This window comes from Anoplopoma fimbria, chromosome 2, assembly GCF_027596085.1.
Source record: "Anoplopoma fimbria isolate UVic2021 breed Golden Eagle Sablefish chromosome 2, Afim_UVic_2022, whole genome shotgun sequence".
Taxonomy (NCBI): Eukaryota; Metazoa; Chordata; class Actinopteri; order Perciformes; family Anoplopomatidae; genus Anoplopoma; species Anoplopoma fimbria.
In genome coordinates, this window is record NC_072450.1 from 5481634 (window position 1) to 5503999 (window position 22366).

The window sequence follows — 22366 nt, forward strand, 5'->3', positions numbered from 1 at the left end:
CCCTAACGGCTCCAGAAGGCTGAGCCATCGGCGTGTGAATGGGTGTGAATGGTTAACTGGAACCTGATGGATGGTGGCACCTTTCGTGCCCTCAGTGTATGAATGGCCGTCAATGGGTGAATGACATGTCGTGTTAAAGCGCTTTGAGTGGTCGGAAGACTAGAAAGGCATCAGACAAGTACAAGTCCATTATCATTCATTACCAGTGCCTGGACCTGATTGGGTAATTAGATCTGTTAACATTTAACTTAATTATATTTTAAATAATAACTCAAATTCTGCTTATTAATATATAGTATTAATATATATATAGTTAATATAGGTCATCTTTGTGCATACATCAATTGGGAGGAATGTGTAGTGTTCCTTTTCCTTTTTTTATATTTGACATTTTCTAGTGAGGAACAAAAAATACTGTTTCATAAAAGTTCTGGCTTTATTTTTTCTTAAATTGAATATCCCATTCTTCTGAAATTGTATAAGTTTTCTCCTTTAGGGTGTTTTGTTTATATTCCTTTGTTTATCTGTTTCTTATGTTATGTCTCATATGTATATGTCTCATATATGTCTATGTATGTATATATATATATATATATATGTATGTATGTATGTATTTATATACGTATGTATGTATGTATGTTTGTATGTATGTATGTATGTATGTATGTATGTATGTATGTATGTATGAGTATGTATTTATGTGTGTCATTTTTTGTTTTATTTCTTTATTATACCTGGCTGCCCTGTATTGTTTTATGGTGTCTGTAAAGATTAAGTTGCAGTAAATGTAAGACTATAGTCATTTTATTTTTGATCATTCTGTCTTATTTCTTGAGAAACCAATGTTATCTTTCTGTTGTTCCTCCTCATCGAGCATAAACATCTAAAAACTGAATTTACTTCCCGAACAACTGGATTTCTTTTTTAAATGTCATACCTGTGTTGTGTTTGAGGAAGATAGGGAAAATAAAAGCGTGAGAAAGTGAGGAAGAGGGTGTGTCCACAGGTGTGCCAGCCCTCCTGTGTTTGTGTGTGTTTGTGTGTTGCCAGCCATTGTTGTAGTGACGTGACACAGACCTGCTGCTGCTGTATAAAAAGCGAACGCATGATTCATCTGCTTCATTATTAGTTCAGTGTGGAAAATAGTTCAGACCCGCCAACAGTCAACTTCAGTTCCATGGCTGCGTCCCAAGTTTCGGTTTTGAAGATGAGGACTCTTCTTTTTGGGGTTATTCTTGGACTTCTTGCTGTTGTCCACTCAACACCTCTCAATAGTAAGTAAAAGTCTCTATTTTATATTTGTTTAAAGCAGTGAACCTTTCTTAAACACTTAAATTAACACTTTCTATTTTAGCTGAGTATGTGTGATATTATTAGCCATGTGGTTTTGTTTTATAGGAATAAACTGTAAAAGGAAAAAGATCTAAATCCGGGTAGATTTTTTGATCTACTTATATCCTTATGTAAGATATTTACCGATCATCAATAGGATATTCGTTCTAGATGACACTCTTTCACCTCAGGACAAGGGAGGCCATAGTCAAAATAAAAAAAAGCAGTTGTCAGATAAAAAAATCTTCTATACAGAACCTCTGAAATTTCAATAATTCCCATGGTGTCCTTATTCTAACCCCGTGAGTCAGCATTCTCCTCCCTACCTAAGATGCCCTTTATGTTTCAGGTCTTACTCTTTATGTAAGAATTCCAGAGTAGTGTTTCATTGTTGGTGCACAGGTTTCACTGGCAGCTCCAGATTACACACAGAGATCTTTGTAATAATGTTCCGAGCTGCTCCAGGAGGTGCATTAATGCGAGAGTCTTAAGTAAGGTGAAACCAAAGATCAGCGAAAAGCTGTTACACAAGTTTGGGCGAACGGGTAACCTCATAGGGAACAGCGGAGCGGAACGTGACTGGACAGAAATGGAGAGTGGAGGATGTGTCATTTGATTCTCGGACCTTTTTTAAAAAAAATTAATCTTTCAATTTTCTTTACTTTAATGGGATTTTTCAAGTTTCAAGTTTCAAGTTTGTTGCTAATATGGCCAGAAGTCGGACACGTAACAAGTAACAGTAGCAATAACAAAATGTAAAATACTCCATTGCAAGTAAAAGTTATTAAAGAACAGAAGTACAATCAGCAAAATCAAAAGTACTTGTTCTGCAGAAATGATCCCTGTGACTAATAATATTGAACATTATACAATTAGATAGTTAATATTGTTGTATCGATGAGTAAGTAGCATGTTACTGTCGTAGCTGGTAAAGGTGTAGCTAGTATTATCTACTTTACATATATAATTAGCTTAAGCCAGTGGTTCTGAGGCTTTGTGGAGTCAGGCCCCTTTAAGAGGTCACAAGATTAATCTGAGGTGTCATGGAGTGATTGATGGAGCATTAAGAAAACAAGTACTGCCAAACACAAAAAAACAAAAAAAAAGATAACAGGGTAGTAAATAAAAAATGAATGCAACATTTTTTATTTACTACCCTACTACCCATTTTCCTCTTTTCGGCCCCGAAGAGTTATTCAAATATTTCCATCTGAGAAGTTTTTGAATCTCATAGACACTTGGAAACCACTGGTTTATTCTGTATTGTATTTTGCAAGATGATAAAATATTTTTTACATAAAATTATATTCTGAAAAGCAGGTCTAAGATATAGCTGTCAGGCAAGTGTAGTGCAATAATAATATTTCCTACTTATATGTTGTGTATAAACTAAAGTAGAACCTCAAGACATACATTTCTGGTTATGGTATGGTATGAAGTATAAATAAATGATATTTGCATTAATAATACAGAACATTTCCTATTAAGTCCTCTCGCTTTTGCCTCCCTATTTGCATAATAACCCTGAGATTGGCTTCCTTCCGACGAAAACAGAAAAAAAACAGTCATGATTTACTCAGTTGTTCTGGGTGTGTCACAAGAGTGGTATGATCTTATTAAACCGATGCTTTGATGAGGCTTCCTATCTTTTGTTAGCCCACTCACAGTCGATTAGTCACCCAGGTTAATCATTACTGTTTCCCACCACACCTCATGAAAGAAGAGCGCGACACAAGTTTATACAAGAATTTGGGGCGAAGCACTTAAGCCCTTGTAACTTTCCTTTCCTCCGCTCATGTCGAGGCTGGTACGCAAACACTCAACGTGACCTGTGGATTTTTTTTCTTCTGTCTGTCTCTCCTCTTCCTATAGCTGTGACTCAGATCCCCTCCAAAGCTGAGGATGAAGTCATCAGAGAGGCCGCGACTGAAGGATTCCTCATCGAAAACTTTTTGCTCCCTAAAACGTACACAACCGTTCAGGTGTCCGAGCAGCCGACCTCTGAGAGTGGCATGATTGAGGGCAGCGGAGAGGAGCCCAGCGACCAGTCCACGACCTCCGTGACCCTCCAGTTTGGAACCACAACTGTTTCTCCTGCTCTGAGCTCTGCCTCCACAGCCTTGCCAAGTTACACTGACGACTCCAGTTCAGGTTCATTCACCACCCAAATGCCCGACCTCGGCTCGACCTCGGCGCCAAACAAAGCCCAGTCAAGCGTCACCCCGGACCACATCTTGGCCTCTCAAACCACTGACCAGGGTTCTGGAGAAGGGTCTGGATATGGAGTCTCCACTACTACTACAAGCTCCAGTATGACCTCCAGCTCCAACTCAGAAACTAGCGCCCCATCGTCATCCACAGCGGTGTTTGGAATCAGCAAAGGCTCAAGCGTAGGTGTGGGATCAGGACGGGACCCCAGTGAAGAGCCAACATCTATTAGAAACAAAAAATTGTTTTCTATTGTTTATGGTAAATATCAAATACAGTGCCTGCCCCAATAGTGATGCCAACAATCCACTTTCATTACATCTTTGTTGATTGCCTATGGACAATTTTAAATCTTTTTTTTTTATGTTCTTCGATCCAGAAAAAAACAGACAAGATATTACACCGGCAGCTTCCATAGGAGGCAGTACACCAGGTGAGCCCAGAAATAAATGCATAAATAAACCATATTTTCTGGCTTTTTTGGAGTCCATCTTACTAACTCCTTCTCCCCAATATCTCCAGGCTGGATGATCATCGTTGGTTTTATTGTTGGTCTTGCATCACTGGTAATGCTCTTCGTCGCCATCGCCACAAGAGACAAGTAAGAATTTACAATCAGACAGACATTTTTTGGGGGGGATTTTAACTGTTTTGAACGTAGAATTAAATTCTCACTGTTCTGTTTTTTTTTTTCTGCCCAGGTGGAATGGACCGAGCCAGGTTTCCAAGCTCGTGGCTCAAACTAACAACGTAAACCAGCAGAAGGAGGTGGAGATGGAGACGTTCCTGCCCAAAGACAATCCCAAGGAGAACGGACACACGGCAGAGTACACAGTCATCCCCCTGGAAGAGCTTCCGGAGAATCATTCATCACACTGAAGTTTTGGAAACATGACCCTCTGGAGGTTTTAGACTCATCACAGAACCACAAGACTGAGATTTGATCAGGACAAACCTGTTGGGGCTGTTGAGCAAAAAGGTTTCTGTGGACTTTCGCAAGTCTGAGCCAAGTCCCCAAAACTCTCCAAAAATCATATCTTTGCTTTAAAACAAACATTTCCTGGTTGTTGCTTTTATTTTATTCTTTTAACTGTAAAATACAAAACCGGTCGGGTATGTTGCTCAAATGCCCTTTATTTCAAGTCTTAACTGTGTCTTTTTCTTTTGTAAATATTGTCTTAAACTTAGAGGTCTGTTAATGGATGGACACGAGGAAAAATATGTGTCCATTATGGTGAATTTTTTTATAAAGTATTCTTATTATTAATATTATTTTAAATCCTTTTGCAAAAACGTGATTGACGACTGTGTTGTGGATTGTAACTTATATTAAGCTGTTCTGTTGTTTTCCCTTCATCCATTAAAGAAGCTCTGTGTATTGAACAGTCCTCAGATAACTAACTCGTTAGCTTCTCTCTGACGACCTACACGGCACTTCACATGCACATATTGTACCGTATATCCATAATGCCGCGTGACAAACACCCTCATCTGAGAAATAAACACAACGGCAGCTCATCAATAAACATTTATTTGTTTCCATTAATATTTACACACAAGTATTAAAACATTTACACACGTTCAGTCCTCCTGCCTGACAAATACTGTTTGTGCTCCGTTGTAGTTTATTTAGCGCGAGTGCTTTCAATCCGGCATGCGTTTAGTCAGTCAAAGACGTTTTGCATCACAATGAACGTCAGACACGAGGGAAATGTTGAATACATTCTTGGACCAATATGTGCATAGAATCAAAAAAGAAAGATAGAAAATAAATGTTTATTATCTAACGATTGTACAATTTCACATAGAAAACACTTGCTACACGAGGCCAGTCAAATAAGAAAAACATTCTTATTTGGATCAAGGCCCAATAAGAAATGCAGTAGATGGGAAAATGATGTGATGAATTAATAGATAACAGGGTTGTTGAAATGAATCAGGGTGTGCCGGTAATTACTGAGGACGGCTGTCACAGCGTGTTGACATACTGTAGCAGCCAACGTCAATATTCCAAGCACACAAACCAACCCTAATGTGTTCAGAACCCTTAAATAATCAATAACAACAATCACTAATTAAAGAAGTAAGAAATATTGGGCTTTTCTTTCTCCCTGACAAACATTTGGAGCTCAGTAGTTTCTTTAAAGAACAGATTAATTGAATGCATTGTTTGTAAATAAATAATCCTAAATTCACAACCTATCGGGGCAACTAGTGGCCCATAAAAGAAAAAATTACATACTAACATTGTTGCATATATATATATTTTTAAAGAATCTTTTAGCATAGCAAAAAAACAATCCTGATAGATGACATAAAATGTCAAATTCTATACATTTGATTTATACACTTTATCTAAAGAGAGTATATACACAAAGTGCAGGGAGGCACTTTAAACATGAACATATAAGCTGTCGCTTATATAAAAAAAAAAAAAAAAAAATGGAGAAATAAATAATCCCGTTTTCACCTTGGTTTGAACAGAGTTGCTACACTGAGTTTAACTCAAAAACATGTACATATTCAGCCAACATCCACTGACCTTGTTGTTACGGCCTCGGATTTATGCAAGTGCTGGAGGCAGAATTTAGTGTGCACTTGCTTAACTTGACCACAGCCATTCCTAGCTTGATGTTTGTATTCATATCTGCTGTGTAGAAACTACACTGTGCTCTAAGTGAGATTTAAGGGATACATCTTGAGAGTGAAGCCTAACCGTCTTCGCTCTGAGTGCAGTGAAGCTGGGAGCTGGAGGAACTTGTCTTCTTTTACAACACGCTCTCACTCCCAACTTCTCTGAAAACAGTCTAAAACTCTGGGTCCCAATATTCTATTGAAATGAATAGTTCTGACGTTTATCCAGAAATGTGTTAGTCATCACACTGACTGCACTCTGCAGTTGACATCGTCAAGGCAAGTTTGTCATGTAGCAAAGAAATAAACAAGTTTGACATAAAACACCGAGCAATGCACCGGCCTGCCGAGAGATTGAGAGACGCCATCTTTGTTTCCTCTTGTTAAACCCTCCAACTTTCTTTCCTTGTTAATCCTCCTCTTGCTCTCAGAAACACACATGAATACACGGCACATTGCAGCACAAAGGCATTCCTTTTTGACTACAAACAGAAACCTAGTGCATTGCTCATACAGAACATATATACAAAAACAAGTAATAAATCAATGGATAAATAGCTGTGAGGGCACCCTTCACATACTCTATTTTCTGCTTTAAAGCTCCCTGCGACACATCCTGTGCTGTTTTGTTGCCACTTTTAGAGGTCACCCCCTCTGCTCTTATGGTCTTAGCCCTAAGCTCTGCTTCTTAGGCTTGGCCATGTGTGTGACATCACGGTGTAATCCCATAAGTCAAACAGTCAAAGGTAATGGAGTGTTTAACCATCACATACATCACAATGCCACACAAAGAAACTATATCATTCTGTTCCATCTGTCAGATTCTGATCTGCTGATTTGTAAAAGTAACAGTCATTTACACCAACTTTTACATTTTCTCTCGGTCCTTGCATTAAATGTACCAAGGACATCATCCATGTATCATCCCTGCCCTTTGAGCTACAAAGAAAATGCTTCAATATAAAAGAGAGAAATGAGATGTTGCACGAGGTCGAAGAAGTCTTTTGTTGACAGAACAAGAAGCTTGCAGCAGCACCAAGTAAGGCCCTGAGTGTAGTCAACCGCATGATGTATTCTTCTGTACAAAGCGCTCGAAATGCACCAAGTTCATTACAGTTTGTGTCTAGTGCAAATGCAAGATCTAACACAAGTTCGGTGAGTCATCTGTAGTATGCTCCAGTAGCTCCCCGGATGGGTAACTGAATGAAAAAAAGACCGGCCGACTGTTCGTTCTCGTGGTTCACTCTGTACTGCTCCTTCTTTTCTATGTGATTTTTTTTTTTTTTTTTTTTCTTTTTTTGTTGATTTTTATAGTTGTGTCGGCAGAAAGTTAAAGCTGTCGGAACTCAGGGGTAAGGCGCAGCAGCATCTGGATCTGCTTTACTCGCATTTCCATGGTCCCTCCTCAACAAGGGAGAACCCTGCAGCGTTGCCATTTTGGCCATTGGTGACCTGTAAGCAATTATCAAGAACATCTAACTGTGGGGCCAAGGCACCGTCATTTAGAAAACCGTCAACGGTTGGGAGCAGAGAAGCCATTGCGTCTTTACAATCAGGCCATTGATCTTGGGGCTGAATTATTGTGCAAATCCCCCAGCATTGAAACACATGTCATCTCATACACTGATACAATGATACAGTGATGCTGTTTACATGTCAGTGGGGTTTGTCAGATACAATATTATATGAAAATATGGATAATCAGTGTTTTTTCTAGTTTTGGCCATGTATTTTATGGATTCTCTGCCCAACCGAATTACAATAATCAGTCATCGAGGTAATCAGCATGCAAAAGTTGCATCATACAGACAATGAAAAATCACAAAATTCTACTGTATGAGAGAAATTCTCTAAAAATAACTCATATAGGCATTTCATAAATGTATGCATCACTTTGGATGTAACATGGTGAAACAGCAGTCTTTATGTATACCACTGGCTACAAAAAAAAACTCTTTCAAAAAGATGGCTAATGATTGAAAAATGTAATTTGGTCAGGGCTGCCATAAATACATGTCCAATTAGGTAGACAAAAGAAAAAATAAATAACAGTCTCTTAATAAAATCAAAACATGCAACAACAAAATACAAGTCAAATATAGTTGTGTACAAGACAACGCATTAGGAATGGTTGATGCTTAAAATGAAACACTTACATTTAGGTTTCATGAGAGTCAAACAGAGTTTTTGAAGATGATAAAAAAACAAAACTGTAATATAAAAAAATAATGTACTTTTCTTTTGTTGAACCCAGTACCACAAAAACTGCTTTTTCATATGAGTAACAGGTGAATAAATAAATATAGAAATATTTATTTAGCGTTTTCACCCCTTTTTTAAAACCATTTTTTTAGAAAAAAATAGGACATTTACTATTCACACACACAAATACACCGATACAAGAAGTCACATAGAAAAAGAAACACAAACACAGAGCTGGGGAGGATTCTCTACATACACGTCTCTATGTCCGTTAACGTGAAATGTACCTTGCAGTCGTCTATCAAGATTGAGTTGTGGTGACCGTATACATTCTGGTTGGTGTTGTTTTCAAAGAAGGACTGTGTCTTTGCCATTTCGAACTCCTCCATCCGGGCCTGTTGGTCGAAGGAGTCGAGCTCGTGCTTGGAAAGGTGGTACACGATACCGGCTCCATAGGAGTCCCCAACCACATTGACGGAGGTTCGGAAACGATCCCTAAATGTTGAAGAGGAAAGTGGTTTGAAAGATACAGGAGTATAATTAATGAAACCAAAAAGGAAAAACAATACTGAGCATGAAAAGTGTCTTTTTTCTGTTTTATTTTTGGTTTCAAGCTATGTTATTAGTAATCTTCTGAATTAACATGGAGATGTAAGCAAGTGAATGAGTGGGCATATAGAGAGTAATAGTCTGCAGAAAAGTTATCAAAGCTTGAGTTTCTCTTACACCCGCAACACATATGTTTGAGACTGGTAGAAAATGATCACTTTGCAGTGAGACACATCAGCGAAAACCTGTACATTCAAATCAAAGTCAAGCAGTTGTTTTGATGATACTTTGGCTGCGACGAGGGTTCATCACTGCCAGCCCACTCGCCAGGAAAAAGTAATATCATCGTGCGATTATGCAAACTAGAGATAGGTTGAATGTCAATGTTTTTGCATTTGGTATATAGAGCAACAGTTATTGAAAGTGACGTGAATATAAAGTTAGGTAGTATAATAACGAGGAGCAAGAAAGGATGGTTAGTGGATGGTTTGAACATCCCTGGGTGTCCTGTGAGAAGCCAACGAAAACAAGGGCTCTTTAATTTATTTGTGATAAAATATAGACAATGAAAAATTACTAAAAAAAAAATCAGAATCTGTTTAATTTACAAAATATAATTTTAAAGGGCAAACATTTCCAAAATAATTCAATATTCAGGCGAAGGTTATTTAATTAATGATATTATTATTTAAGCTAGTTTTACTATTTAAGCTTAAAGGCACAAAAACCTTTAGTTTGGTCTTATTCAGGGATTTTTTGAGGGGTAAACAGTCTGAAGATTTGTAAACATGCATATTAAAAGTATTACAAAAATATGGTGATTGGAAATGTCTTTATGTTTCCAACAATAGCATTAGTGTTGATGGGGAACTCACAGCAGCCAGTCGACAGCGACCAGGAGGCTGATGTCCTGGGTGGGCAGCCCCACCGCCGTGAGGATCAGAAGCATGGTCACGAGTCCAGCACTGGGGATACTGGCTGCTCCAACACTGGCCAGGGTGGCTGTCATACTAAAGAGGAAGCAAATTCAACTCTCAGCAGGAGGACAGAAGGTACTGCAGACTGAACCATTTTAACATGCAGACACTGTATTTCACTAGGAAGGGTATGAGTAATACAGTGCCTGACCATTATCAAGAGAATAATCTTAAAAATGAATTTGATTGTGTGGCTGATTGTAAGAAATATATCCACAATGGTACAAAAACCCTAAAACTATAGTTTTATTCAAGTTATGTGAAATAAACAGAAATATCCACTGTTTTTTGTATTTAAAAAACATTTCATTTTGCTGGAGGTTTGACCTCTTTTCTGCACAAATGCTTCACCTGTATCCAGGAGGAAGACTTTCATTTGAAATATTATGTTCATTCTTTGGCTCAGGTGGATTTGGAACGAAGAATTTGGCTAATATACTGCTGAAATGTGACCTTGCAAATCTGTCGTGATGTCCTCATCTGGAGCCGCTTTCTCACCTGACAGTAATAATCTGGCCCCAGTCGAGGTTAATCCCGTTCATCTGAGCAATGAAGATGGCGGCCACGGCCTCATAAAGCGCCGTGCCGTCCATGTTGATGGTGGCGCCGACCGGGAGGACGAAGCGGGTGACCCTCTTGTCGATGCCCAGGTTCTCCTCCAAGCATCGGAAAGTGACGGGCAAGGTACCGGCACTGTGGCAAATGAAACAGGAAGAAATGTTGGTTGTGTTAGTCACGAACAGCATGCAGTCCGTTTATGTTTGCAAACTCTGCACCCAATTTGGCACAAAAAAAAACCTTGCAGAAATAAAGAACTTTACTACAAATCATAGAATGTCTGTTGAGAATTAATCAGACTGGGTCGCACTTGATGTTGCTGCAGTTTTTAAACTTAATTACACTATTATTCTATTCATATGAACATAAATCCCTCTGAACTATGGACTATGATAATGTATTCATTGTTAATTAGTTAAATAAAACAGACTAATATAGGCTAAAAAGTTTCACTTCACCAAAGAAGTAAAAAAAGTTATTTAAGTTTGAGTTCACTTTGAGGCTGAATCTCTTAGAGAAAACAACAGTTGTGGCTCTGCAGTTGTTGTGTATGTTTTCGTCTGTTAATTAACAAGTGACAGGAGCGAGCTCACCTCAGGAGGGGAAAGAGTGCATCTACCCCTTTAATAAAACATCTGGTACAGGGGAAGTTCTCCCACACGGAGGCAAAGTGAGAAGCAAGACTACTTCTTAGTTACCATTTGAAATAAAGCTAACGCGTTGCCATGGAGGAAAAAGAGAAATGTGAGTATTTCTAAAAAACATGCAGCACTCCAGTGTGCTGCATGAGATTCTGAGCTCACTAGGGTCAAGAATAAGAATTCTCAACAGAAACAGAAATTCTTCATACCTGGATGCCGTTCCAAGTGCCGTGACCCAAGCTTGGAATATCCCCATGAAGAACTTGAAGGGGTTTTCTTTTACTATCACAAAATATATCAGTGGTAGGAAGATGCCTCCGTGGATGATGAGGCCCACTATCACAGTGACCATGTACATCCCCAGCTGCCTCGCGACCACCTCCAAGTCCGCAATGGAGATGATCTTTCCACAGATGAGGCAGGCAATACCAAAAGGGGAGTACCTAAAGATGGACACAAGATGTTTGTCATTAGGATTACTCTTTTTATGTTTTATATCTGCAAGTATATTATTAGTATTTTTAATATATGGCTTGCACTTACCACATAATTGCGCCAACAAGCCTCATAACAATCTCATTCAAGACGTTGAAAAACTCCAACATCATCTTGGCCTTTTCTCCCATTTTGCCCATAATTACTCCAAAAGCGACAAAGAATCCAATCAAACCTGTACAAACACAGTAATGTTGTAATAAGGGCATTAATCATTGATGGAGATGTACATTGTTTGGTCTGTGTATGCAGTAATGCAAAAAAATCAAGTTAATATTCTGAAAAGTAATAGAATTTCTGCGCTACAGGTGTTGAAAAGGACAATTCAATTTATTGTTATACCCAAAATAATTAGTTTTTCGATCTGTTTAGGTTGAGGTGGGTCTTATTGTTTTCTTTAGTATTATGTACTTGAAAATAAAAAAAGGACTTGTGGTTTTCTTCAAAAACTTCAGCTCTGCAGTGGGTGTTCTTTCCAACTTTTCACCTACCTAGGACGTTCATCCCACCCTTGAACTGGAGCGACCTTTTAACTGTGAACTGTGGGGGTGCTTTGGTTCTGTTTGTGGGCACTTGTACTTTTGTGATTACTGTTTGGATCTGTTTCGACAAAGAAGCAGAGGAAAGAACAAAGAGTTGGAGCAAGTGACGCATGAATCAGACGTTATGTTGTGGGTGAAATCTTTCTGCGAGACTCCTACCTGCTGAAAGCAGGCCTGCACCAAGTTCTCTGGGAAAAGGTTTCGGATGAGATCGAAGAAAGCGTCCACGCTCGACACCTCGTCGTTCTTCTTTCCCTGCCCGAGATTAGCCTTCAGTTTGGGGTTACCGGGATGGATGACCAGCACCAGGATCACTCCCAGGACGGCCGCGATCACCGTCGTAGACATGTAGTACACCATGGCCCTGGTTCCTAAGCGGCCACTGGATTTGGCATCCAAACCCGCAAGACCTGTTGGCATAGTATGTTTTTACAGGAAAATCAAGTAAGTGTCCAATATTGAAAATGTTTATTTCTTTATCAGATAGTAGAGTAGAGTAAGATTTTGTTTGAGTCTGTCAATTTTCATGTAGTACATATGACCTCTTCTCTAGGTAGCTATGAATGAAATCTGATCAAAACATCATGATTTTTGTACTTTTGTCCCAAAATGGAAAGCAGAAAAATTCAGCATTATTTCTAGATTAAAAACTGATTATATTGAGAATATTGGATGCGACAGGTTTTATTCCCCATTTTCTGTTTACTTTTCCCTTTCTCTCTCTCTGTTTTTTCCTATTTCATTTTGTAAAGAATGTAAAGTAGTTCCTTATTATATACAAATGCCAAATGTATAGCACAAATGCTTAAAAAAATATATTTAAAACTTAACATCACCATTAAATTGATGAGCTGCCTTCGCCCACCAGCTGCTGATGGCCTTCCAGTCAGACCGGCTTGCAGCATTTGAACTGTGAAACCTCCACACATAAGGCTAACCTCATTTAAATAAGTGTTGGTTTTCTGACTGTTCTCGCTGTGAGAACATATTGTGCAAATATATTGGAAAAACTAATTGTGTACCCAAAACATTTCCCATGGCTTGCTTCCAAAGTGAGATGACTCAGTCAGAGACTCTGCTAGAGTACAGAAAAAGAACATGTCTACACTTTAATTTCACATTTGTATGAACAATAAGATTTATCTATTGAATTTCTTTCCCAGTGTGACAGCAACCGATTGTAACACTGTTTCTCGACTTTGTCATTTGTCTCAACTTCTGGAACAGCTCATAATGACTAACTGCAGTTTTTAACACATTCGTTGATTACTGAGGGGAAGGAAATTGAGTTTGTAAGAAAGGCTTTGCTAGAAGTCGTGTGAACTGTCAAGGTTGTGGAGGGGTAATGTTGATAAATGTGTCTGCATACTGTAGATCATTTCTTTTGAATTATCACATGTGCATCATGATTACAAAAAGTAAAAGATTTATATCAAAGTTGTAATTTGACATGTGATTGCAAGGTATTGAAAAAAACATGCAGATGAGTTGGAGAACATAATCAAAAGAACATAAAAATATAATAAACTAAATGTTCAAATGAAGGACAACCATGTGCTCTATAATTTCCATAGATGTGTATTTCAAAGGGAATGTTGCCAAAAAAGTATCTTTATACTGTGTATCAATAGATTTTGTCCACCCAGTCGCCGGAAAATATATTGGCATTGTTAATTCATGCAAACCACGGATATGTTGAATGTCTAAGTTTCTTAAGAAAAAAACAAAAAAACGTTCCATAGTGAACGCACAATGCCATGGGTTTAACATTGTGAAACGACTTGGTTAAGGATAGAATAAAGATCGTGGTTTGTGTTAAAATAATAACATGATAATATAACGAATACAAAAACATAGACATTCAATGTATCCATTTGTACTTTTGTAGAAACATACAATGCCAACATTTTTTCCTGGCGACCGGATTCATTTGGTCCTAGTTTTATATTTTGTAGTACATGTTCCCACTAAATATAGTTTTTAAGTATGGAAATACAAAAGAAAAAACATAGGTATGCCTCTCGACCTCCAAACAGGTCTCGTTTATACACAAAATGCCTGAAGGAAAAAACCCCTGCCTACTCTCTCATCACTCCTGTTGCAGCTCAGCTGTCAGGCAGCAACAAGTTACCCCAATGCAATCCCCATTTCAGCAAATTGAGCAGAACATTTGCAGCAGCGTCTGTAGCACCTCACCCACCTGTGACCAGACTGGAAACAACAAGAGGCAAAATAAGCATCTTCAGCATCCTCATTAGGATCTCCCCAGGGAAGGAGATGATCATAATGACATCAGGAGGGAGAGGCGATATGTGCCGCAGCAGCATTCCAGAGATGGAGCCCAGAAACACACCTGAGCCGGCGAGAAAAACAAAAAATCAATCACTAAGCGTGGTGACTCTGAGCCATGAGATATGTGATACCAAGTCTGGATGCCGAACACAAACATCTGCGTGATAATTACAATCTCACCTTTTGCTAATTAGAGTTTTAAAATAAGAACCCAATCCGTCTTCTGAGAGCCACGTTGCCATGGCGTTACCTCATTAATTACAGCATAATTGTTTACTTGTGTGACGAATAAAACTTTTAACTACATGAGGTCGATTGTGTTTAACTTTATAAAATAATGCCACAAGGAAATATAACATCAATATAAATGTTTTCTATCAACACATGTAGGATTAAAAATTGTTCAAAACAGTAAAGAAATAACAACAAAGACAACACCTTTAACTTGTTTTTATTTAATTCAACTGAAATATTAAAACAGAGTATCAAAGAACAATTTAAATGCAACTCCTTTCCTTTTGAATGCATTTAACAAGAAGCTGTGAGCAATTTTCATATTGGAATGGTATTTAGAAAAATGTGACGGTGGATTGTCTGCTGATCCACAGTTAATTTCCAATAAAACATAGAAATAAAACAGGAGTAGAACGGACATTCTCATTCAAACTGACTTAGCAGGATTGTCACAGCGGCGGCCATTTTATGTGTACTGTTGCCATTGCGACTGTTGTAATGGGATAACTTTTAAGCTGAGGTTTTGCAGTAACGACTAAAACAAGCCGTGGAGTATTAACTTTACAAAGCACAGAGAGAGACAGAGTAAACGAGTACGATTTAACAACGTAATGCTTCATCCACAGTGTAGGAAAGCACATTGCTATCACCAGACGAGTGACAACTTTGTATTGCTTATTTGTTGTAACAAGATTAGCACTGAAGCACGGTGGAATTTACAAGCCAGCTAGCTAACTAGTGGACAGCTGGTTGCTTTGCTAGCTTGATATTTCCACCATGATTTTAATGCTACACTGGTTACGGAAAATACATAAAACAAAATAAGCTGACTAGCTAACTAGCTAGCCAGAGCTACATGCCAATGAGCTGTGACGACACTTTACATGTTGTCACCATAACAACTATCTTTTTGTCAAATAACCATAAAAATATGTTCAAAGTCTGTCCTGCTCTAATTCTATCTCTATTGGTGTTTGTTTTTTGTGTCTAAGTGCAGCGATGGACTGAACAATCTACGTTTTGTTCAATGCATGCTGGGAAAAGGCTCCGGCCCCCATCAGCGGTAGTTGAATATCGATGTATTGTGGGTGGAAGTAGCAGGAACAAAACAACTTACCCAAGATTGTGAGAGTGAGAACCATGTTATTCATGATTTTATCGCACAGACTGCTACATATGCCGGCGGGAGTTTCCACTATGGGCTCAAGGTGGCTCCCGTCCATCTTGACCTCCACTTGCTTCTGCATTTTGTTGGCACTGAAAGAAGCAAAGACGGAAGAAGAGCTGGTATTAATTACAAACAGAATTGTATGCTTAGAGAAGACATAAAGAATATGAAGGAGGCTGAAATAGAGATGGGGTTACATCATAATTATGTAAAGGATCTATCTACTAGTAGAGATTTTCCATTATTGCCGAGTATGGAACAAATAGAAAGATTTATGCACAGCCAGTTGTTGCTGAGACAACCTTTATCATTCACATATATTATTTAGAAAATGCTACAGACTTCCAGCCTGGTTGTGCATTCTGACAATGTTTGTTAGCGGGAAGCCAGTGAGGGATCATATTCTCGTCACTGCAATATCAACTCCTACTGGTTGGTCAGGGCGCCTGTGCAGTTAAGGGTGGGGTCTAGGGGGATAACGTGAATCTCCCACGCATGATACCCTCCTAGTGGTGAGATCATGTGCACTGGTAGAGTTAGCAGTGACAAATCGGCAAAACACAGGGTATTGATGATGGTATTGATGTGCAATATTTCTATAACCAAAGTGTTTACTTGTGTCATTAACTAATCAATTAGGGCACATGCACACATGATTACATTTTGCATATACTCTACATTCTGATTGCATGCAAAGTATGTAAAAAGTTTACAGATGGCCTTTTATAATTAGTGACTGACATTCCCAAACAATTAGCACAGAATCAATAAAGAGCCTGTTTATAATCTGCATTTTAAACAAATTATTCCAGTTTTACTCGATTTGGAATAAACAGAACACCAGCTGTTACTCATATCCCCCTCCTCTGCTTCTGCTGTCTATTGCTGTTTCTGCTGGATTTCTATGCATAGTTATTTATGATAATATGACACATTATGTCCGCGTTAAAGTGTTTTTCCATCACAAGCACATAAAATATATGTGTTTTTTACATGATCAGTGATTTGGCTTCATGCTTTTTGTTTCATTACTCAAAGATGTTCATTTCAGACAGTGAACCCGTCCATCCTTCGATCTTGCTGCTTCATCATCTCACAGAAGCAACAAGTGTCTAAGGTTTGTTATGGTCCGCCGCAAAGCCTCTTTGACTTAAAGATCAGCTTTCCCCTGGGCAGCCGATAAATCCTTTGCACAGACATGCACACTTATGCAACGGCAAATGGCGGGTCATTTGGACACTCGACTTTCGTGACTTTAACACCTGGAATATTAATGCTGGCTGCAAACATTATAGAATAAAAGTTTATCTCAGCGGAGGTGGTGGAGTGAGTGAAAAGTTTCCAACTAGAAAAAAGTAATTCACTTCAGGCCAACACACAGTACAGAAGGGCAAAAAAGCTTTAATTTTAGGCACTAAAGAAACATCATGTACTCTTCTTCCCACATTCAATAACATTCTTGATAATTCAACAAACCCTTGGATAACATTTTGCAGAAGAGAAATGGAACAGAGAACATATGAGGTGAGGGCAAAGCAATTGGCAAGTGAATCACACCTGTCTGATACACTGTGCTCTAGCATTAATGAGACCTAAGCCTTCTAAAGAGGATATAATTAGCACCTCCAGCACCAGTTATGCAACTGAAAAGGGGCTTCCTAGGAAAAGTCAAGGTGTCACCACCACTCAGCCTGACCACTGTTAAGCAGGAGATTACTGATTTGAATAACAAACTTTACTGTTCTTTGTTTAGTTTTACCAAAAGCATTGAACAAATCCTTTAAGACTAACAACAAAGAAATGAAATCGTGAATCAGCAATGTAAGGCAGTTTAGTACCAAACGAAAGGAAATGTTTACGATTTCAACGCAAACTGGTAATTTTACGCGATTCACACAAAATACATTCTATCAACATCTCTGCAATATGGAATGCATGTGCTGTAATGACAAAGAAATCTGAAAAACATCATACTTCAACATATCACTAGCAGGGTTGGACGGATGTTTTCCATTACATCGGCTACTTCTGCACACAAAAGGCCGCAGCTATTATTGCATACATCTTTCAGCTCTCAAGATAAAACTTCACAGGAGTGGCTGAATGCTATTTTGATGCCCCCCTCTTCAGAACCAATGTTTTCATGACTCATAGCATAAACTACTACCACATCACTATGTGCTACCAATAATGCTTACCAGTTGTTTTGTATGTTGTTTTGGATTGAAATTGTATTTTTGGAGAGCTACTGCACAGCCATCCTCGTCAGTGGAAAAAATAACAAAGTCATGTCTCAGTGCATTAGTAAATCCAGTCAGAACCTCCCAAAAAAGTATTATATCACTTCAGAAGGGGATCGTCTCTCCTTTGAAATATCTACAAATCACTTCTTTCTGAGAGTTGGATTTCTATTCCCAAAGCACAGATCATTCAGCCCTCAGGGAGGTGCGTAAAGGTAAACTGACTCCTGGAGGTATGACAGGAGTGTCCCAGACCGGGAGGGTGGAGTCGACCTGCTGAGATTAGCACGGGGGAGAAAATCCTTGTTGATGCCTTTCTTATTTTGCTTGGGTTTATTTGTTTACTTCTGCTTCCAGCGAGAATGATTTACATTTGCTTTGGACTTCCAATGAAATGAAGTCACAGAAGGTCCTGAATAAGTGAAAATAAGTGCTGAGAGTTGTGTTAGGTTCTGACTTTACTGAAAACACAAATCGTGTTGGGATATTTCAGAAAGCTTATTTACTTAGATTTCATAAATTAGAGTCATAAAACAAAACAATGCATATTCATCGGGTCAATCCTTTAAGCATCTACACGCTGCACTTGCAGAACCTAAGTACAGATATTATTAAGTTCATGGCTTGCAGATCTTTTTTTTTTGTAAAGCCCTTTCAAAAAAGGTTGCCAGGAGATTTAAGACCGTGTTTTCCTCGAATGCTGTTATTAACCGGAGTCAGGTAACGCACTTAAAAATGGCTGATCAAATGATTACTGTACGTCTGTGCTGCCTTGTGGAGAACTTAAAATGATTTACTGCGATTTATGGGCAAACAACACGACTAAGCTTCTCGCAAACCAAGTGATTATTTTGTGATCTCATGCTTCATTGATATGTGAGCCATGGAAAACATGGGCACACATTTGTCAGGTTCTCAATTAAAGATCACAGCAATATTGTAACTCATTGGCTACCGGTGTGACAAGGGACTATATTTCTTGGGTTGTGGTGCAGCCAGCTGATATCCAGGTCTGGACTTCCTTTTCCGTGAGCTGCTCGTTGTTTACAGTCCAATTAGCATCTTACGAGACAACAGATGGAATTGTGAGATGATATGTGCGACCAGATTGTTTCTCAAGTAGCCAGTTTAGAAGCTTATTTTAAATAAATAAAAAGTTAAATCATTGTCAGATGAGGTTGCATATTTATCCAAGATTGCATATTGGCCGATGCGTCCTCCATCTTTTGTTCCGACTGTTTACCTGCAGTCAACTCAAACCGGTTAGAACGTGACTGGTCAATACTACTCCGACTGCAGACGGAAAACAGAACGCTTCCGATACCACAATGTGGTTCTGTTCAGATTATGAATATAAATGCAGAATCTGTTCATCGAGATTAAGTTCACTGTAAACAATAACCTACAAATTAAACCGCAAAAAGCCTCAAGGAGAACTCATTGAGCGGAATAAGAGTTGATAATGAGAGCAAAACAGAAAGAACGAACTGATTGCAGCTTTTTCACTCAACGCGTTTTTACGAGTATTTAATCAGACATCGATTACGGCTTATATTTGGGTACGTTTTTGTATTACCGACTGATTTAATGGTTTCGGCATGCGTGTGGCTTGTCAGTTCTATCCCTCGGGCTTAGACCAACATCGGGATGCTTGAGATGAATTGATAATTTGGATAAAGGCAAATAAAAGGGAACTCCAGCCAAATGTATACTTTTCATGATTTTATGAATTGGCTGTTTGTACTCTTCCAATAATATGTTTCGCCAAGCTGCCTGCACTAAATCGTGATTTGATTCGAGGTATTTTAAGTGTTGCTGCTTATTCTTTGAGTGGCCTCAGTATGATTCTGCTCCTCCTGGCTCCTTTTAGTTTCACAGTGTGACACACGGCCATTGGACATGAAGTCATTGTGGTGGTGTTGCCATGGCAGCGTTTAGTCTTTAATGTTACGCTGGGACTCTTTATGTGGACAAGATGATTACTAAAGTGCGTGTGGTCATTGGAGCCATTTTAACATTTTGACAGTTGTCATGCTCCTGTTTGGTCTCTTATTATAGGTCAGTCATGATGACGCGCAGCCTCTTATGAAGGCATTAAGCCTTATAATTCAATCAATTGAAATGGCAGCTTCACCGTGTTACTGCTTTATAGTTTGACGGGGGAATCAACTAATTGCTGTGCGGGAATTGAATGCCAGCTGTCTGATTGCAGAGTGAAAGACTATAAAAAAAATAAAACAAGCTGCTGAGGGAAAGAGACGTAGCATCTCTGCAGTTTTGCTGGGTGAAAGTGTGTAAAAGTACTTCACACTTTCTACCCGTTGTGTTGATATTCCCATTGCTGAGCCGCCCTCAGTGCTTGGACATGGAGTAAAAGAAACATACTAAGAGCACACGGCCGAGCTTTTGTCCATGCAATAATACCAAACCATGTCCGCCTTTTTCCTATCCACAGCGCCGAGCAGACCTCATGCTGCAACACCTGACAACGCACGCCATGCTTAGACAGCAGGTGTCTATAATTAACTAATCTGTCCTGAGCCACCCTAATCCAGCACACATACACACTGAGATGGATCAGACGCACACAGAGAACAAGTGCACAAGCGTGGAACACATTTCCGCAAATCATAAAACAAAGGTCTCAACCTTTATGTGGTGATATTGATAGTGGATTACTTTATGGCAATCAAGGAATACATTGATTTAACGGTGAAAAACAGAAACAAGTCAGCAATAGTTGACTTATTTGTTGCACACATCTTCACTAGAGTAGAGTTTAACTGATACAGTGACACAATGTGGAACAACGTAAGTCAAGGTTTAGTAACAAACAAAACTAAATACAACAACACATATTATTGTTGGTTAAATATTTAAAATGGAGTGTAAAAAGAAACTAAGCTTTTTAATTTTCCTTTAATCAGTTGGTAAACAAAAAAAAAAGAATACAAAGCTGATATATAATCAATAACTTTATAAAGATGTATTACTTATTTAGACATTTTACTACATTTTGCCAGTTCCAGGCCTACATACACTAATAGCCAAGGAGACTGCTCTGATTATCACACAGCTAATGTCAATTAAGTGGAGGGTCAATGCTTTCTTGCTCTATTTAGCAATAATTAGTATATGAGTAAAGGTAAATTAATAAGTTATCGTGATGTGTTCAAGTGTTATTTGTAAAATGTAGTTTTTGTCGAGAAACTCGAATGAATACAGTTGTTTGAAGATGTTTTCATGGCAATATTAAATAAGAATTGAGATGGAACTATGATGTTAAACTTCCCTAAACTAGCTCATAGTAGCCTATGATATATTATTAAAACTTATTAAAAAAAAAAAGTCAATAAAATTCCAATCTTGTATTTCCTAATTATTTCTATTGTGTGTTTTTATCCAAATAACCACTACAGATAACTATGACAAAGTAAATTTGGTGTATTTGAGATGATTTGTTGAGAGGCTGGTGAGAAAGAAAATGTTTACCAGCTGCTAGAACAAAACAAAACAACAGTAAAAAATGTGATCAATAGAATATGATCAGGGTGTTTCTAAAAGTTATATTTGCTCCTATTTTCTTACTGCTGATCCTATCTGTGACTCAAAACCGGGACACAATCTGAATCATAAGTTTTGTTATCTGCTCCACCCCTGTTTTACAACATAATCAATGAGTCCAGACACCTAGTGAACAAGGACATACACATAAAGAATGAGAAGAGCCAAAACTGTTAATAAATAACCAGGACCCAGAAATATTGAATCTGAATATAAAGTTAAGCTTTTTTTTTTTATCACTGGTTTTGTGTTTTCGGTCTCATCAGTTCTGTTTTGTCCTGTTTGAATGATGTCCTGTCCTACATTCTCACATAGCATTCATGTGTAAAGATGGAAATCTAAGAATTTAACCCTTGGATCAGATTTGCATTATTTTGAAAATGTATTATAGTAACTGCTTTGAAATGCAATGAATGAATAAAGGGAAACATGATTGGTTGAATATGAGGTGGACAAAATGAAACACTTTACTACAATAAAACCTTAAAACACAAAGGCCCCACAGTCAATACAAATTTGGTAGAGTTGAATATTCTCCCTTTGTTGAGTCTCTCTGAGGTTTTGATTAATGCAATATTCTTTTTGTGGATATTGTTTGTAGAATCACATATTACAGAGATTTACTAAAGGTCTGATTTCCACTAAGGATCCTCTTTGCCAGTTTTTTTTGCAAACAGTGAACAGTAATGACCATATTTGGACTGCAGAGTTGCGACGCCATGTACGGCTC

General features: G+C 38.3%; 2 protein-coding genes across 2 annotated transcripts; one reads left to right on the forward strand and one right to left on the reverse strand.

Moving 5' to 3' along the window:
• Positions 1-1167: 1167 nt before the first annotated feature.
• On the forward strand, positions 1168-4919 carry cd44a (CD44 molecule (Indian blood group) a). The gene is made up of 5 exons (XM_054620017.1): positions 1168-1274; positions 3205-3801; positions 3920-3973; positions 4063-4141; positions 4242-4919. The coding sequence occupies exons 1-5, from the start codon at positions 1178-1180 to the stop codon at positions 4417-4419; spliced, it is 1005 nt and encodes a 334-aa protein (XP_054475992.1). The 5' UTR covers positions 1168-1177; the 3' UTR covers positions 4420-4919.
• Positions 4920-7554: 2635 nt separating this feature from the next.
• On the reverse strand, positions 7555-15917 carry LOC129102983 (excitatory amino acid transporter 2-like). Its single transcript, XM_054613226.1, has 10 exons — positions 15782-15917; positions 14339-14491; positions 12298-12548; positions 12088-12196; positions 11645-11771; positions 11311-11544; positions 10401-10595; positions 9801-9935; positions 8664-8871; positions 7555-7626 (listed from the first exon to the last, which is right to left on the reverse strand). Exons 1-10 carry the CDS (start codon positions 15909-15911, stop codon positions 7555-7557), a joined length of 1614 nt encoding a protein of 537 aa, XP_054469201.1. The 5' UTR covers positions 15912-15917.
• Positions 15918-22366: the final 6449 nt, after the last annotated feature.